Here is a 16,398-nt window from a genome sequence, read left to right on the forward strand (position 1 = left end):
ATACATACTCGCCTTAGTGACTTACACAAGGGAATGGGTCAGCACGACAGTAATTGATGCCAGCAGTAGGGGCACAACCCGCACGACTTATATAAACCTCTCACTATCTTGATCTGGCGCTCGCAGTCTTGTTAATGACCGTGTTGTGCACTGCATGGAAGCTGCTGACATTACAACAGTAGAGGTCTTTGTGTTCCCCGGTGCCACGGTCAGGTTGGCTGCGGCCTACAAGGCAGCGCGACATGATTTTTATTTTTTTTTCATCTGAGAGTTGTCAAGTGAATAATTTTATCCACATAGGAAATAACAAAAACTGAAGCGCAACCGTTATAACTGGCAGCTGAGTTTGCCCCGCACCCTGGCGGCCTGCCACCGGCCATACAACGATCACAGGCGCGGCTCCTGCACCGTTCCCAAAGAATTTCCTCATCCGAAGCGGACATTATTCCAAGTCCTTACAGTTACTGTGACTGAATCCACAAAGGCCTGGGTGTGCCATGTACACGAGACGTCTTCACCAGCTGGACGACTTTTCTTGTGGAGGCCAATGATTGTTACTGTTTGGCAGCCAGGAGGAGAGGTCCAGTTCAGGCATTAGCGAGGTTCTTCCACTCATAAGACTCCGACAAGTAAACAAATGTCTATTTATTTTTTTTCCTGAAAAGTGTCCATGTCCTACAATCAGGAGTCAAGCTGTGGATAGGATTCCACTCTGAGATGAGGGAAGGCTGCCTCGCTGTTATTCTGCTGCCATGACAAATTTACGTAGTCCGATCTGACGCTCTGGTATCGAGGGCCGCCTTCCCTTACAACACCGGCCTTTGTTATGGTGTCAGGACTTCATCTATGTGATGCACATCAGAAAGATCCATTCTTTCCATCAGTTTCTAATTTTAACTATTCCTAGTCTATTTTCGGGGTATTCCTCCACTTGGAGTAGTCTCCATATACCTCCATTTTATCATTGGTTGAGGTCCCACAGATCCAGATAATGAAGAAGCCATACCACTGATTCAGCGCTCTGTCTGTTTAGCATTTGCTGGTTTGAATTTATAGGGGGTCCCTACATAATTTTATTTTCTGGGGTCCCCCATAAATTCACCAGGAGAGGCTAAACAAAGAGCTGTGATTTGTTATTAATAGCCTGGGAATCTTATGGGGTATTGACCCTTGTCCCAGATTATTAACATCAGCCCCCAGCTGTGGGCTTTCCCTCTGCTGGTTAGCAAAATTGCGCTGGAGCCCACGGCGGGGCTTTTATTTAATTATTCATATTACATAGGATGTACACCGCTGCTGCTTAGTACAACTCCCATCATTGTCTCCTGGTCTCTCTGAGATCAGCGTGACCAGGAGACAATGATGACCACTTCCTTCAGCAGCCGCCGGCACCAGGAAACAGCACAAACTGTACTGCTTCTTTCCTGGCGCCAGTACTTGGCACACGGATATGACACACGGACAGCAAAAGGACTGCACACGGACACTGACCACAGATCTCACCAGTACTGGTTTTCCTGTACAGGTCGTGTGAAGGAGGCCTTACTGCGGGGAGTCGGCTGTCGTACATCATGACCTCGGCACTGACGCTCCATTGACAGAGCAGCCCGGAAGAGGAAAATTTGCTGTTATGGAGCAGGAGAATCGCTGGCAGGAGCAGCCAGTGACCAATCTATTACGGCGCTGGATAGAACTAGTTAACAACTACCCGCCCGTTATTTTTTTGGCTCATAGTAAAAAAATAATGTAATCCTGGACAAGCCCTTTGAAGGGATCTACAGCTGTTCCCATACACTGTTCCAGGTGACGGGGACACTGCTACAGTGAAAACAGTGATGGTGACACATTGCTGAATAATCACTTTATTTTTAGAATTGTGGGGTCCCAGAAGTTGGACTGCTGCCAATCATCTAATGATAGTATAGCCGGCAATATGCGATCAGCTTATGAATGTTCTATCCTTAAAATGACTAATCCATGGGGGTAGAGATAAAGTAGCAGACAGGCGGCTAAGCGGAGGATAACCTGCTGTGTGTAAAGCATGAAGGAGGGGGTTGTGGCTGGTTGCTTGGGGTCCCACTGCCACTAGCACACAATACTATAATAAGGCCACCCATGTAATTGTATCACAGAGTCACATCATAACCATCTGATATTGTATTTCTATTATTTTTTAACAGCTGCTAAAGGCGAAAAAGTTGCAAATCGCTGCCCATTATGCCATGAGAACTTCACACCAGGAGAAGAGGTAAGTGAAATGAAGAAGTTTAAAGGAGTTTTTCAGATTAGAAAAGCATGACTGCTCTCGTCCGCACACTGTCCCGCTTTCGTCCGCACACTGTCCCGTTCTCGTCCGCACACTGTCCCGCTTTCGTCCGCACACTGTCCCGTTCTCGTCCGCACACTGTCCCGTTCTCGTCCGGACACTGTGCCGCTCTCGTCCGGACACTGTGCCGCTCTCGTCCGGACACTGTGCCGCTCTCGTCCGGACACTGTGCCGCTCTCGTCCGGACACTGTGCCGCTCTCGTCCGGACACTGTCCCGCTCTCGTCCGGACACTGTCCCGCTCTCGTCCGGACACTGTCCCGCTCTCGTCCGGACACTGTCCCGCTCTCGTCCGCACACTGTCCCGCTCTCGTCCGGACACTGTCCCGCTCTCGTCCGGACACTGTCCCGCTCTCGTCCGGACACTGTCCCGCTCTCGTCCGGACACTGTCCCGCTCTCGTCCGGACACTGTCCCGCTCTCGTCCGGACACTGTCCCGCTCTCGTCCGGACACTGTCCCGGCAATCCTGGCATGTATTGAAGCTCTCGAACAGCCGCAAATCATGTAGTCGCAGGGACGCCAACATAATACATGAGCACGCCCAAAACACTCGAATAACACGTTATCTGAGCACGTTAGCTCATCATTATTGGCGAATCGTCATCCTATGCAGAAGGTAAAGCTGCAGGATACACTGACAGATGGTGGATTTCACATTTGCAGCTCCAGACAATTTATATTTTTTGGAGTGTATATGAGACTTCCTAAAATCTCTTCAGTGCTGTAAAAGACAGCTGATTTCATAGTAATCTCTGGGAAAGCTGCTGACGACGGCGTACCCAGCTCCGGTGACCCTGGTGGATCCAGTGCTGACTACACATGGTTGGAGCTGACTCCCTAAAGCAATAATTATACCATCCGGATGTTACAGGACCGCCAATGGCAGCGGTCAGGTGTTATTAGATGTTTCTGTGCTGACGCGCTCTTACAGTCACCTGACTGCTGCAGGTTTCGGAGGTCCTGTGACATGCTGACGGCACAGTCTTCTCTCCCAGAGCAGACACTGTTTATGACAACCTACGACTAAGAGAAAATTGATTTTTTTATTGCCCAGTTAAATGCCTGATCAAGCTTCTGAGTAAACCTTCTTAGAAGTCTGAACAGTAAATAATCTTTCTAAGGACTCGTACACATGATCGTATTTTAGGTCCAGTGTTAATCTATGGGGCCGTACAAATGTCCGATGTTTTCCATGACTGAGACTATCCGAGGAAATAAATTGCGTCCATATTCAATCATGCAAGTCAATGAGTCCATGGAAAATATCAGACTGCTCTCGGATGACATCTAAGTTCAGTCTGATTTTCACGTTTGAAACCATGGAGAGGATGGAGACTTTTCTTTTCCATCTTCTCATCAATAGAATCAGAGCACACTGTAATCACACTAAGCTGACACTAGGGTCAAGGTGTGGTCGGAGTGTGGTCAACATAATAGATCTGGATGAGCGGTGACTGTTAATTCTGCGTAAGTCGGGGAGCTGCCGGCCAAACTTTCAGACACTAGCCATCTCTGCCGAGCACTCCTGTGTTCTCTATGAGGAAGCCAGACATCTCTGCCAGCAGCTTCTCTCTAGGAGAACAAAACTATCCTCAGTCTGAATTTGGACATTCCTGACCGACGATCGTCCGGCACCCCCATACGCATAAAGTGTCGGCTGAACCTGTCGATATCGGTGAGTGTGGCCGATATTAGTCTGTGTATGAGGGCTGAGGAACTGCCTTAGTCGGAGCCAACGCCTCCCCCAAGGGCAATATTTGGGTGGGATTGCTGGAGTAACTTTAATCCTAGCTTCGTAGTAGCCATTCTGCGGTCGTTATCGTTTTTCTTTCTAAGGCTTCATGGATGTACGTCGCCCTGGACAGAGTGCCAGTTGGCATGACTGTAATGGATGGCGGCGGGCGCGATTTATCCTGCGGACCCCGTCCAGAGATGAATATTCCCATTTTATTTCTTCGTCAGCTTTATACGCTCCTGTAAGCGATCTCCCCAGAGCACCTGTAATAAAGGACACAGAGTTATAATCTCAGATAAAGGCATGTTGTGCTCACTCGCTGCTGAAATTCCAGCATGGCCTTCACGTCGTGTGCTTTTTTTTAATTGGAAAAGAAAATCAGAAGGAAGGGGGGGGGGGTTTCTTTGTTACATGATAGTTCGCCTGATTCCAGAAAAGATTAGGTCGAGGGGCCTTGGCAGAGTGGGATGGGGGCACGTTTTCAGCCTTTTACTTTGCACCTATTTCTAAAAGACAGAGTTGGTAGACGAGGTCAGTATGTATATCAACATATTAACCAACAAAATCGGTTATTAAATCGTACGCTGGAAAAAAGTGTTAATGCTCTTTTTATAAAAAGTTATAACTTTATTGAAAACACACATATACACATATACTTAAAATCCAAGTCAATACCTCTGAACCGAATAAATAAGAATAACTGACAGGTAAGCGTTTTAAACAAAAATTGTTTTAGCAGATCACTGATAGTATAATACAAAGATTTAAATGCGTTATTATAGTTCTGGAAAAACATGCACTCTCAGACGTGGCACTATATTGTATAACAGGTATAGTTCCTTTATATAAGGCGAAGGATAAGCAGTATATAGACAAATGTGAATTAAATTAGACCAAAATAGTCCAGACCAATATCAAAATTGATTACAAAACCACCTAAGATAATCCAGTGTTTCTATTGCCAAAAAGTACTACAACCATTTGTAGGGCACTGCAAAAGCCATATATAGGTATATATAGTGAGCCGGAATCTGAACCGTACGGATCAATTCAACCAATAATCCAATATGTACGTACTCACCAACCAGTGCATGCCATGTCATCTAACAACTTATCCTCACTATAAGCAAATATTGCTAACCACTATAGAATGTGCATATAGAATCAAAATGCCAAATAACTCAGCCAAATGCATATTACCCCAGAACTTGGTGATGCTTGCTGACAGCCGCGTGGCACGCTACTCCTTGCCAGACCCCGACGCGCGTTTCGCGACAGCTTCCTCCTGGGGGTCAGTATGTAGCCAGCCCTGCAGTGCTGGATAGGGGGGATTAAAATGATTCCAGCAACTAAATCCTGTTCAACTGTGACACCCAGGACCCCCGCACTCCGTAGTCAAGCGTCACCCTGCCGCCACGCGAGACCTCACATTGGAGGACTGCACCAGCGCCAGTTCCCTCATATGTGATATCACAAGTATGAAGGATACCACTGACCTGCCACCACGTTCTTTTTTCCATTGAGCCAGGTCATACATTCATCGAGAGGACCATCCAGACGGGGGTATATTGTCCACAGGTCTGCCTGATAAAAGAGAATTACATGCCCTAACTCCGGCCACACACATTCCATAGCCGTCTGCCGAAGAAAGCTGTCCCTTCTATGTACATGCACGCTCAGCCGAGCATGCACGTGTTCCCAGTAGAAGGATGGGAGTAAGCTGCAGCTTAAAGGGGTTATTCAGGACTATATTACTTTTACTATGGGTCTAAGGACTAACAAGAAGGTAGTGGCTACCTACCTGCCTGTGGTGCCCGGCGCCAATCTCTTCCGGCACAGAGAAGTCGCAGACCGCTCCTGTCGGCTATTTAGTGGCTTCTGCCGATGTCACATCAACAGATCAACGTTTTCTCTTCCTCTCTGCTCGGGGCGTGAATGTCACCGTCATGCTGATTGACAGTCTGCTCCCCGCTACCAAACTGCTAGCTGCCAATCAGCATGACGCCTGCAGTCCCCCACTGTCGACAGAACATAACAGAAAAAGAAGATGATCTCTGTTGACGTGCAGCAGCTGAATCGCTGGCAGGAGCGGTCAATGTTAGCAATTACCTGGTTGTTTGTTTTTAGGCCAATGTTAAAAAAAAATATAATCGTCCTGGATAATCCCTTTCAAGGAGCGCTGAACTACTTTGACATTGATGACCTATCTAGGAGCAGAGTTCTCCACAGAGGAGGAGCGGTGGCGTCCATCTTCTTGCATTGGTAGAAGATGCTGCTATGAGCACTGCAGCCAAACACTGCCACAGGAAGGTAACTGTGCTGCAATGCTCACATGACCACTGCAGCCAATCACTACCTGAGCAGTCACATAAGGAGGCTTGGATGTCATCCTTTCTGTACAGGCTGTCAGGGAGCAGCAGCAGATTTATCAGGTGAGTGATGTATTTGTTATTATTTTATGCACTTTCCCCCGCAAGCCCAATTATTGAACAAGTGCAATTCCTGCTGAGTGTCTTTGGCGTCTCCTTACATGCACCAGGGAGCACCGACTCCACACGTGGGACATTAACTATTCAATGTTAACTCAGAACTAGACACCCCCAGTACTGGGTTTGGGTTCTCAGTATCGGATCCATGAGGAAACCTTCATTGATATAGACAAGGTTCCTTCTAATGATTGTTCTCCGCAGGAAGATCCAAATCTCTGATCACAACTTTTATTTTTTTATTGAGAAAAAAAATGGTAAAGAGTCATTGCAAAATTTTGTATCTTGGTTTCACAGGCTTGGAAATCTCACCTTATGGGGAAAGATGGATGCAAAATGAACCCTCGCAGGATACTGGCTCTTCAGAGAACACAAGCAGCAGCACAAGGTTAGAGGCCGGACTATAAACAGATCCCTAGAAATACAGCATTAGGTGAAAGGCACTGACCTCTGCTCCCCCCGGACCGCTACTGCCGAAAATGCTCCACAGAAGACAGGATTATTGTTATTGTTTATTCTTATAATAATTCAGGCAATAAATTCTGATCAGTACAGGATAAGTAATGTAATGACTGTGTGGGCAGAATAGTGAGTGCAGCTCTGGGGTATAATACAGGATGTAACTCTGGATCAGTAATGTATGTACACAGTGACTGCACCAGCAGAATAGTGAGTGCAGCTCTGGAGTATAATACAGGATGTAACTCAGGATCAGTAATGTAATGTATGTACACAGTGACTGCACCAGCAGAATAGTGAGTGCAGCTCTGGAGTATAATACATGATGTAACTCAGGATCAGTAATGTAATGTATGTACACAGTGACTGCACCAGCAGAATAGTGAGTGCAGCTCTGGAGTATAATACAGGATGTAACTCAGGATCAGTAATGTAATGTATGTACACAGTGACTGCACCAGCAGAATAGTGAGTGCAGCTCTGGAGTATAATACAGGATGTAACTCAGGATCAGTAATGTAATGTATGTACACAGTGACTGCACCAGCAGAATAGTGAGTGCAGCTCTGGAGTATAATACAGGATGTAACTCAGGATCAGTAATGTAATGTATGTACACAGTGACTGCACCAGCAGAATAGTGAGTGCAGCTCTGGAGTATAATACAGGATGTAACTCAGGATCAGTAATGTAATGTATGTACACAGTGACTGCACCAGCAGACTAGTGAGTGCAGCTCTGCGGTATAATACAGGATGTAACTCAGGATCAGTAATGTATGTACACAGTGACTGCACCAGCAGAATAGTGAGTGCACCTCTGGGGTATAATACAGGATGTAACTCAGGACCAGTAATGTAATGTATGTACACAGTGACTGCACCAGCAGAATAGTGAGTGCAGCTCTGGAGTATAATACAGGATGTAACTCAGGATCAGTACAGGATCAGTAATGTAATGTATGTACACAGTGACTGCACCAGCAGAATAGTGAGTGCAGCTCTGGGGTATAATACAGGATGTAACTCAGGATCAGTAATGTAATGTATGTACGCAGTGACTGCACCAGCAGAATAGTGAGTGCAGCTCTGGGGTATAATACAGGATGTAACTCAGGATCAGTAATGTAATGTATGTACGCAGTGACTGCACCAGCAGAATAGTGAGTGCAGCTCTGGGGTATAATACAGGATGTAACTCAGGATCAGTAATGTAATGTATGTACGCAGTGACTGCACCAGCAGAATAGTGAGTGCAGCTCTGGGGTATAATACAGGATGTAACTCAGGATCAGTACAGGATCAGTAATGTAATGTATGTACGCAGTGACTGCACCAGCAGAATAGTGAGTGCAGCTCTGGGGTATAATACAGGATGTAACTCAGGATCAGTAATATAATGTATGTACGCAGTGACTGCACCAGCAGAATAGTGAGTGCAGCTCTGGGGTATAATACAAGATGTAACTCAGGATCAGTAATGTAATGTATGTACGCAGTGACTGCACCAGCAGAATAGTGAGTGCAGCTCTGGGGTATAATACAGGATGTAACTCAGGATCAGTAATGTAATGTATGTACACAGTGACTGCCCCAGCAGAATAGTGAGTGCAGCTCTGGGGTATAATACAAGATGTAACGCACGAACAGTAAAAGACAGGTGATATAATGTTTTCACTAAGGGTACCGTCACACAGTGGCATTTTGATCGCTACGACGGCACAATTCGTGACGTTCCAGCGATATATCCGTGACGTTCCAGCGATCTCGCTGTGTCTGACACGCTCCTGCGATCAGGGACCTCGCTGAGAATCGTACGTCGTAGCAGATCGTTTGAAACTTTCTTTCGTCGTCTAGTGTCCCGCTGTGGCGGCATGATCGCATGGTGTAACAAAGGTGTGTATGATATTGTATACGATGTGCGCATAGTAACCAACAGCTTCTACATCGCAAATACGTCATGAAATTATCGCTCCAGCGTCGTACATTGCAAAATGTGACAGCAGTCTACGACGCTGGAGCGATATTGTTACGATGCTGGAGCGTCACGGATCGTGCCGTCGTAGCGATCAAAATGCCACTGTGTGACGGTACCCTAAGTTGATTCCCTTCTTATCTGACTATGTGGCAAATAGATAATGAAGGGTTGCCTGTCTGGTTAAGGCGCGGCTATAGTGTGCTTCCTATGGTCTGTGTATATAATCACAGGGTCCGGGGAGGTGACGCCCTGGGGTTAGACGGCTGTGCTCTTCCTTTTGTTTGCAGACATATATAATCAGGTAGCGGCAGCTTTGGAAAGACTTGTTTCAGTACAGTTATTATTGTGGTATTTTCCGCTCTGCTCCATGAGACATAATGAAAGTAGAGTGATGCCGGCGTGTGTGTGCGCCCATACATTGTGCCCGCCTGTCACCACACAGGAAGCCGTACCGGCACGTCCTCGGATGTGTGCAATAAGGATTGTAGAACAATTACACCTAATTATCCTAAAACGCCGTTAATTCTGCGTTCCGTATTATAGAAAGCCTGATAATCCGGCATTACTCTCCAGTGCAGACTATAGGACCTTTTGCATAATTTGCTGTACATAAAGCAGGTATTCTCATTTACTCCACTAATTTTTTTTTTTTTTACCCAGCTACTAATAAAGTTGGAGGGGCAACAGGAGCAAAAGGGGGGACGACCGGAGCCAAGCAGCGTCCCCCTATCGCCGGCAGTAGGATCCCAGCCCCAAGAGCAGGTCTGAATAAAACTGCAAGCAAACCGCAGCGGTGACCGAAAACTCGTGACGCGGAGCCACGGAGAACCCGAAAAAGAGCTTTTTAATTGCATTGTTTGGTACCTGAACCCAAAGCCCTCAATGTTTGAATCACTGTCTCCCACTACTACTCCTATTATCTGACCGACGGTCGTGTTTTATAAGGAGGGTAACAGAGAAGCCATCGAGTGCGACCTCTAATCACAGCGGTACACGCAGCGCTCCACTACAAAGTCACTAATCTGTAGCAATATGCACAAAGCCCGTGTTATAGGTAGCTGGGGGCCCCGAGATCCTACATTGGGGCCCACAAGCCTCATTGTACAACAGATCCTACCACCAGAGCATGTACAGTAGTATCGCAGAGCCCTGCTGCAGGACAAGTAAGATGGCCTATAGTGTCAGCTGCCAGAGGGTGGAGAAGACCAACCAGTGAAGAATTATCAAATATACTTACATAGTACAAGAGCAAGTATTCACAGTGTATAGCAATGTAGCCATCCACCTAATGAGCAAGCGCTAGTGGTGACACCTGCTCAGTCACTACCCCCCCTTCCCCCCCAAAAAAAAATAACAATGAAGTCAACCCTTTCTTTACTGCATGGCAGCCAATAGAAACGGCTTTCTGGTCAGCTTGTCAGGGAAGCAGCAGAGCATGTACAGTCGCATGGCTGTATAGCTGAATAGACTCTTTCTGCGGGACAGTTAGGAAGAGTTTATATTATCAGCTCCCAGAGGGGGAAGGAGACTGATTCTGTTCAAAGTCCACCCTCAGCAGCACAGATGAGAGTATAAATGATGAAAAAGGTGCTTTTTATGCTAGAAAAACTGTTATAAACCTAAAGTCCTGACAGCCTCTTAAGTTATTTTATGAACTTCAGGGCTTATGATTGCCTCTGAAAGCTTTGGTTTCTGAAAGAATAACTAAACTTATTTTTTTTATTAACTTTTCATTGCTTGGAGGATAATTTAAGAATTTAATTTCTGTAATATATGGCGATGTGGTGTTAGGGGGAGAAGGAAGTAAAATAAGGTAATGTAGTATATTACACAAATTAATAACTTTGCGATGCCTGTGAAATAATTATATTAGTAAAAAGTTTAGTTTCTCTGTTATTTCTAATTTTGCTTCCTAAGCTCCATCATAGTAAGACAAATCCTGGCTAAAGAATAGATAGATTTTTTTTTTATAAAGGAGAGAAGGGTTTCCATATTCTAATATCGGTGCAGATGGGCTGCTGGCAGCATGGAGGGGCAGGTAGAGGTAACTCTGGTGGTCTGTGAGCCCACCCACAACACACACATTGCAGCTGTTCACACACTGTCACATATACATCAAGTTCTTATCTTTTTATACAATCAAATAAAGGGACTATTTAATTGTGATTTTCTTAGCGGGGGGGCTCCTTCCTTAAAGGGACTTTGCTGTCATAAACATTGTACAGGAGAAGGATAGATTTGCACATGGCTCCGGGCCGATTTCTGATCAGTAATCTGAATCATTGTGGGTCAAGAAATGACCAGAGGCCCTGAGTTTCTGCTCAGCAACAAGACCCTAGCACCTGTCTATGTGCAATACAGTGAGGAACCTTCCAGAGCAAGCGGGAATTATTCTCCTCTCAGAATGAGAAACCATCCAGAGCAAGCGGGAATTATTCTCCTCTCAGACTGAAAAACCATCCAGAGCAAGCGGGAATTATTCTCCACTCAGATTGAGAAACCATCCAGAGCAAGCGGGAATTATTCTCCACTCAGATTGAGAATCCATCCAGAGCAAGCGGGAATTATTCTCCACTCAGATTGAGAAACTATCCAGAGCAAGCGGGAATTATTCTCCACTCAGATTGAGAAACCATCCAGAGCAAGCGGGAATTATTCTCCTCTCAGAATGAGAAACCATCCAGAGCAAGCGGGAATTATTCTCCTCTCAGAATGAGAAACCATCCAGAGCAAGCGGGAATTATTCTCCTCTCAGAATGAGAAACCATCCAGAGCAAGCGGGAATTATTCTCCTCTCAGAATGAGAAACCATCCAGAGCAAGCGGGAATTATTCTCCTCTCAGAATGAGAAACCATCCAGAGCAAGCGGGAATTATTCTCCTCTCAGAATGAGAAACCATCCAGAGCAAGCGGGAATTATTCTCCTCTCAGAATGAGAAACCATCCAGAGCAAGCGGGAATTATTCTCCACTCAGATTGAGAAACCATCCAGAGCAAGCGGGAATTATTCTCCACTCAGATTGAGAAACCATCCAGAGCAAGCGGGAATTATTCTCCACTCAGATTGAAAAACCATCCAGAGCAAGCGGGAATTATTCTCCACTCAGATTGAAAAACCATCCAGAGCAAGCGGGAATTATTCTCCTCTCAGATTGAGAAACCATCCAGAGCAAGCGGGAATTATTCTCCTCTGAGATTGAGAAACCATCCAGAGCAAGCGGGAATTATTCTCCTCTCAGAATGAGAAACCATCCAGAGCAAGCGGGAATTATTCTCCTCTGAGATTGAGAAACCATCCAGAGCAAGCGGGAATTATTCTCCTCTCAGATTGAAAAACCATCCAGAGCAAGCGGGAATTATTCTCCTCTCAGATTGAGAAACCATCCAGAGCAAGCGGGAATTATTTTCCTCTCAGATTGAAAAACCATCCAGAGCAAGCGGGAATTATTCTCCTCTCAGATTGAGAAACCATCCAGAGCAAGCGGGAATTATTTTCCTCTCAGATTGAAAAACCATCCAGAGCAAGCGGGAATTATTCTCCACTCAGATTGAGAAACCATCCAGAGCAAGCGGGAATTATTCTCCTCTCAGATTGAGAAACCATCCAGAGCAAGCGGGAATTATTCTCCTCTCAGATTGAGAAACCATCCAGAGCAAGCGGGAATTATTCTCCTCTCAGATTGAGAAACCATCCAGAGCAAGCGGGAATTATTCTCCTCTCAGATGTCTGGTATTCAGAGGTCTGGGATACTTGTAATGGCAGCATGTTCAGCTGTTTTTTCATTGTACCTTAAAGATAGGTGGAGCCCCCCAGAGAGCAAATGAATTAATTGATCGATTCTGATTTATGGAGTCTTAGGCTAAATTCAGACATCCGTGATATATTGACCAGTTGTGGGTCTTGCGACCCAAACTCAGCATCCTCTTAGGCATATATGAAGCTGTTGAGTTCCGGTGGGAGACCAGTGGCCGGTTTGAGCCTCGCCGTCAGTACCTGGACCTTGATACATGGATATCTGAACTGGGCCTTATGCTGGCATCGTGCATCCATGCAGAATTACAGCCATAGCTAAACGCTGCTGGTGATTTAGTCTTTGCATATTTGTGATTGTGCTATGTATGTTCTAGTGTAAACAGTTATAAAAATACATATATTATATATTTGTATCTGATGACATTGGTGCCATTTGATGTGTATGATTTGTCTTGTGTGTGTCTGCACAATGCCGGGCAGGCGGACGGCTCTCCCATTATCACACCCATCGTTGTACGTTTACTTCTTTCTTCAAGCCATCGATATTACAACACACTCTTCTCTGGCGGTGAACGGCCTCATAATAATCTAAGAACAGCCAGCGAATGTGACCAAAAGTCAAAGGCATGCTGGTCCATCTAGTGCTGCACACACAACTCTATTTCCATAAACTTCAATGGAAGCTGCATGAAAAATCATGTCTGCAACTTGGCTTTTTTATTTACCGCAAAATCGCAGCGCCAAAATAAAAAGTCACACCGCAACAAGTCCTAGACCGGACGGACAGATGACACATGACGCCGTGTGGTCCCAGCCTTTATGGCGCGGTGGCTGTAAGTTGCCAAAAGGTTCCTTTTTATGAGCCACATGAAAGCTTTTATGTTTTACTCTTCTGCATGCAGAACTGCTGACAGATTCCCTTTAACTCAAGCTGAAATGAAGCCACTTGTAATAAACGTGCGTCTGTCTGTGTAGGGGATTTGGAGCTTTGTATCAGGAACAATGGCGCTGTGACTGCTGTGAAGATCTTATAGGAGTTCTCCATCGTATACAGTGTATTTACAAAACAGCTGCCAATGTTATAAAATAAGAAAAGTAGCACCAGCACCTATTCTCTTCCTCCCCCATCGCTACACGTCTTTAATTGTGACCGCTGCAGCCAGTCAGTGGCCGCATCGATCACGTGCCAGAATACTGACATTGTAGCTGAGGTGATGCCATCCACATGTAATCACAGACTGGGATTGACACTGCTGAGTCCGGAAAGGATAAATGGTGAGAAGGGACAGCGGCCAAAACATTGCACAGTTGCGTCGGCCATCGGCTGCACAAATTTGCTTTAATATTGTGTGCTCATTGATTAAGTATGGCTATCAACCAAATGATGCTTTGGCCGATCTTACAGTCAGTGGCGGCTTGGCCATGCCCAGTGCCAATCAATGGGAGATCTGTTGCACTCGGACTTCTCCTGGTTGGACGGTCCTCTTTAATATGTGTTGCCATGTTCTGGTATTGCTTTTTTTTTTTTTCTCGTATCGCTTTATTTCTCAATGGCTTAGGCTGGGGTCACATTGCGTTATGGCAGTCCGTTAGACGGATTGCGTTACACTGCGGCATAACGTGGTATAACGCAGTCCGTTAACGCCGCCATTAACCCTTATCATCGGGTGCATCGCCAACGCATGCCATAATGGGCATGCGCTAGCGATGTGCCTTCATTGAGTGATGGACCCTGGGACGCGGGCTGCAGCGTTTCCAGGTCTGTCACCGCTAGCACCGATAGAGCATCTGCTAGCTCTATCTGCGCTAGCGCGATCGCATTTCGGCACTTGCGTTAACGCAGTCCGTTTTATCGCATGCGTTGAACGGACTGCCATAACGTAATGTGACCCCAGCCTTACAGTCATGTGAAAAAGTGTTTGCCCACTTTCTGATTTCCTATTCTTTTTCATGTTTGTTGCACTTGTTGTCTAACTATTAGACAAAGATAACATAAGTAATCACAAAATGCAGTTTTTAAATGAAGGTCTTTATTATGAAAGTATTAAAAAATCCAAACCTACAGCACTCTGTGTGAAAAAGTGATTGTCTACCCCCACCCCAGCCTTAAGGGTATCTGCACACGTGGATGGAACCTCTGCGGATTTTTCCGCACCTGTTTTGAGAAATCCGCAGGTAAAAAGCACTGCGTTTTACCTGCAGATTTACCGTGGATTTTGTGCGGATTCCACCTGCGGTTTTACACCTGCGGATTCCTATTATGGAGCAGGTGTAAACCGCTGCGGAATCCGCACAAAGAATTGACATGCTGCGGAATAAACAACGCTACGTTTCCGTGCGTTTTTTTTTCCGCAGCATGTGCACTGCGGATTTTGTTTTCCATAGGTTTACATTGTACTATAAACGCATGGAAAACTGCTGCCAATCTGCAGCGGCCAATCCGCTGCGGATCTGCAGCAAAATCTGCAGCGTGTGCACATAGCCTAAAACATATATTAACTGGTTTTTCACATCTTTGGGAAACGGAGTTCAAATTCTATAGTCCCTCCCAGGTCTGCTTACTGCCACACCTGTTCTCAATCAAGAAATCACTTAAATAGGACCTGTCTGACAAAGTGAAGTCGACCAAAAGATCCTCAAAAGCTGAATATCAAAGTGAGATCTATCAGTCTGGAAGAAATAAAGCTTTGGGACCACAGCGAACCATACTGAGAGCCATTATTCACAAATGGCGAAAACATGGAACAGTGGTGAACCTTCTCAGGATTCCTCCAGAGCGTTGTGATAGACTGCCGGTTATTGCAAAAGCTTGATTGCAGTTGTTGCTGCTAAGGGTGGTCCAACCAGTTATTAGGTTAAGGCTACGTTCACAATTGCGTTCTGCCGGGCTGCGTCGGGCGCAGCCGCGGCGACGCATGCGCCCCTATATTTAACAAGGGGGCGCACGGACAGGCATTTGCATGCGTTTTGCGATGCATGCGTCTTTTTTGCCGCAAGCGTTAGGGCGCATAAGACGCAGCAAGATGCATTTTTTTTGCGTCCAAAATCCGGCAAAAAAGGACGCATGCGTCACAAAACTATGTGTTTTGCATGCGTTCTTTTTTGCGTTGTGCGTTGCGTCGCCAACGCAGCCCCGCACAACGCAAATGTGAACGTAGCCTTAGTGAGCAATCACTTTTTTCACACAGGACCCTGTAGGTTTAGATTTCTTTTTCCCTTAATAGTAAAGAACTTCACTTTAAAACTGCATTTTGTGATTACTTGTGTTATCTTAAGGTACCTTCACACATAACGATTTCGTTAACGATATCGTTGCAACGTCACGCTTTTTGTGACGTAGCAACGATCCCGCTAACGATATCTTTATGTGTGACAGCGACCAACGATCAGGCCCCTGCTGGGAGATCGTTGGTCGTGGGGAATGATCAGGACCTTTTTTTGGTCGCTGATCACCCGCTGTCATCGCTGGATCGGCATGTGTGACGCCGATCCAGCGATGTGTTCACCTGTAACCAGGGTAAACATCGGGTTACTAAGTGCAGGGCCGCGCTTAGTAACCCGACATTTACCCTGGTTACCATTGTAAAAAAAAAAAAACACTACATACTTCCATTCCGATGTCTGTCACGTCCCCCGCCGTCAGCTTCCCTGCACTGTGTCA

The 16,398-nt window shown here is 45.9% G+C and overlaps 1 protein-coding gene across 5 annotated transcripts in view; it reads left to right on the forward strand.

Annotated features, from left to right (window-relative positions):
• The window catches only part of CEP104 (centrosomal protein 104), an 85,881-nt gene extending 73,214 nt beyond the window's left edge, over positions 1-12,667 (forward strand). For all 5 annotated transcript variants that reach the window (XM_069741638.1, XM_069741639.1, XM_069741642.1 and 2 more), the window contains 3 exons: positions 2,181-2,248; positions 6,845-6,935; positions 9,644-12,667. In XM_069741638.1, coding sequence (XP_069597739.1) covers positions 2,181-2,248; positions 6,845-6,935; positions 9,644-9,780 — 296 coding nt within the window. In that variant the 3' untranslated portion in view covers positions 9,781-12,667. The remainder of the gene's footprint in view (positions 1-2,180; positions 2,249-6,844; positions 6,936-9,643) is intronic.
• The last annotated feature ends 3,731 nt before the right edge of the window (positions 12,668-16,398 follow it).

Source organism: Ranitomeya imitator, chromosome 10 (assembly GCF_032444005.1).
Source record: "Ranitomeya imitator isolate aRanImi1 chromosome 10, aRanImi1.pri, whole genome shotgun sequence".
NCBI classification, from domain to species: domain Eukaryota; kingdom Metazoa; phylum Chordata; class Amphibia; order Anura; family Dendrobatidae; genus Ranitomeya; species Ranitomeya imitator.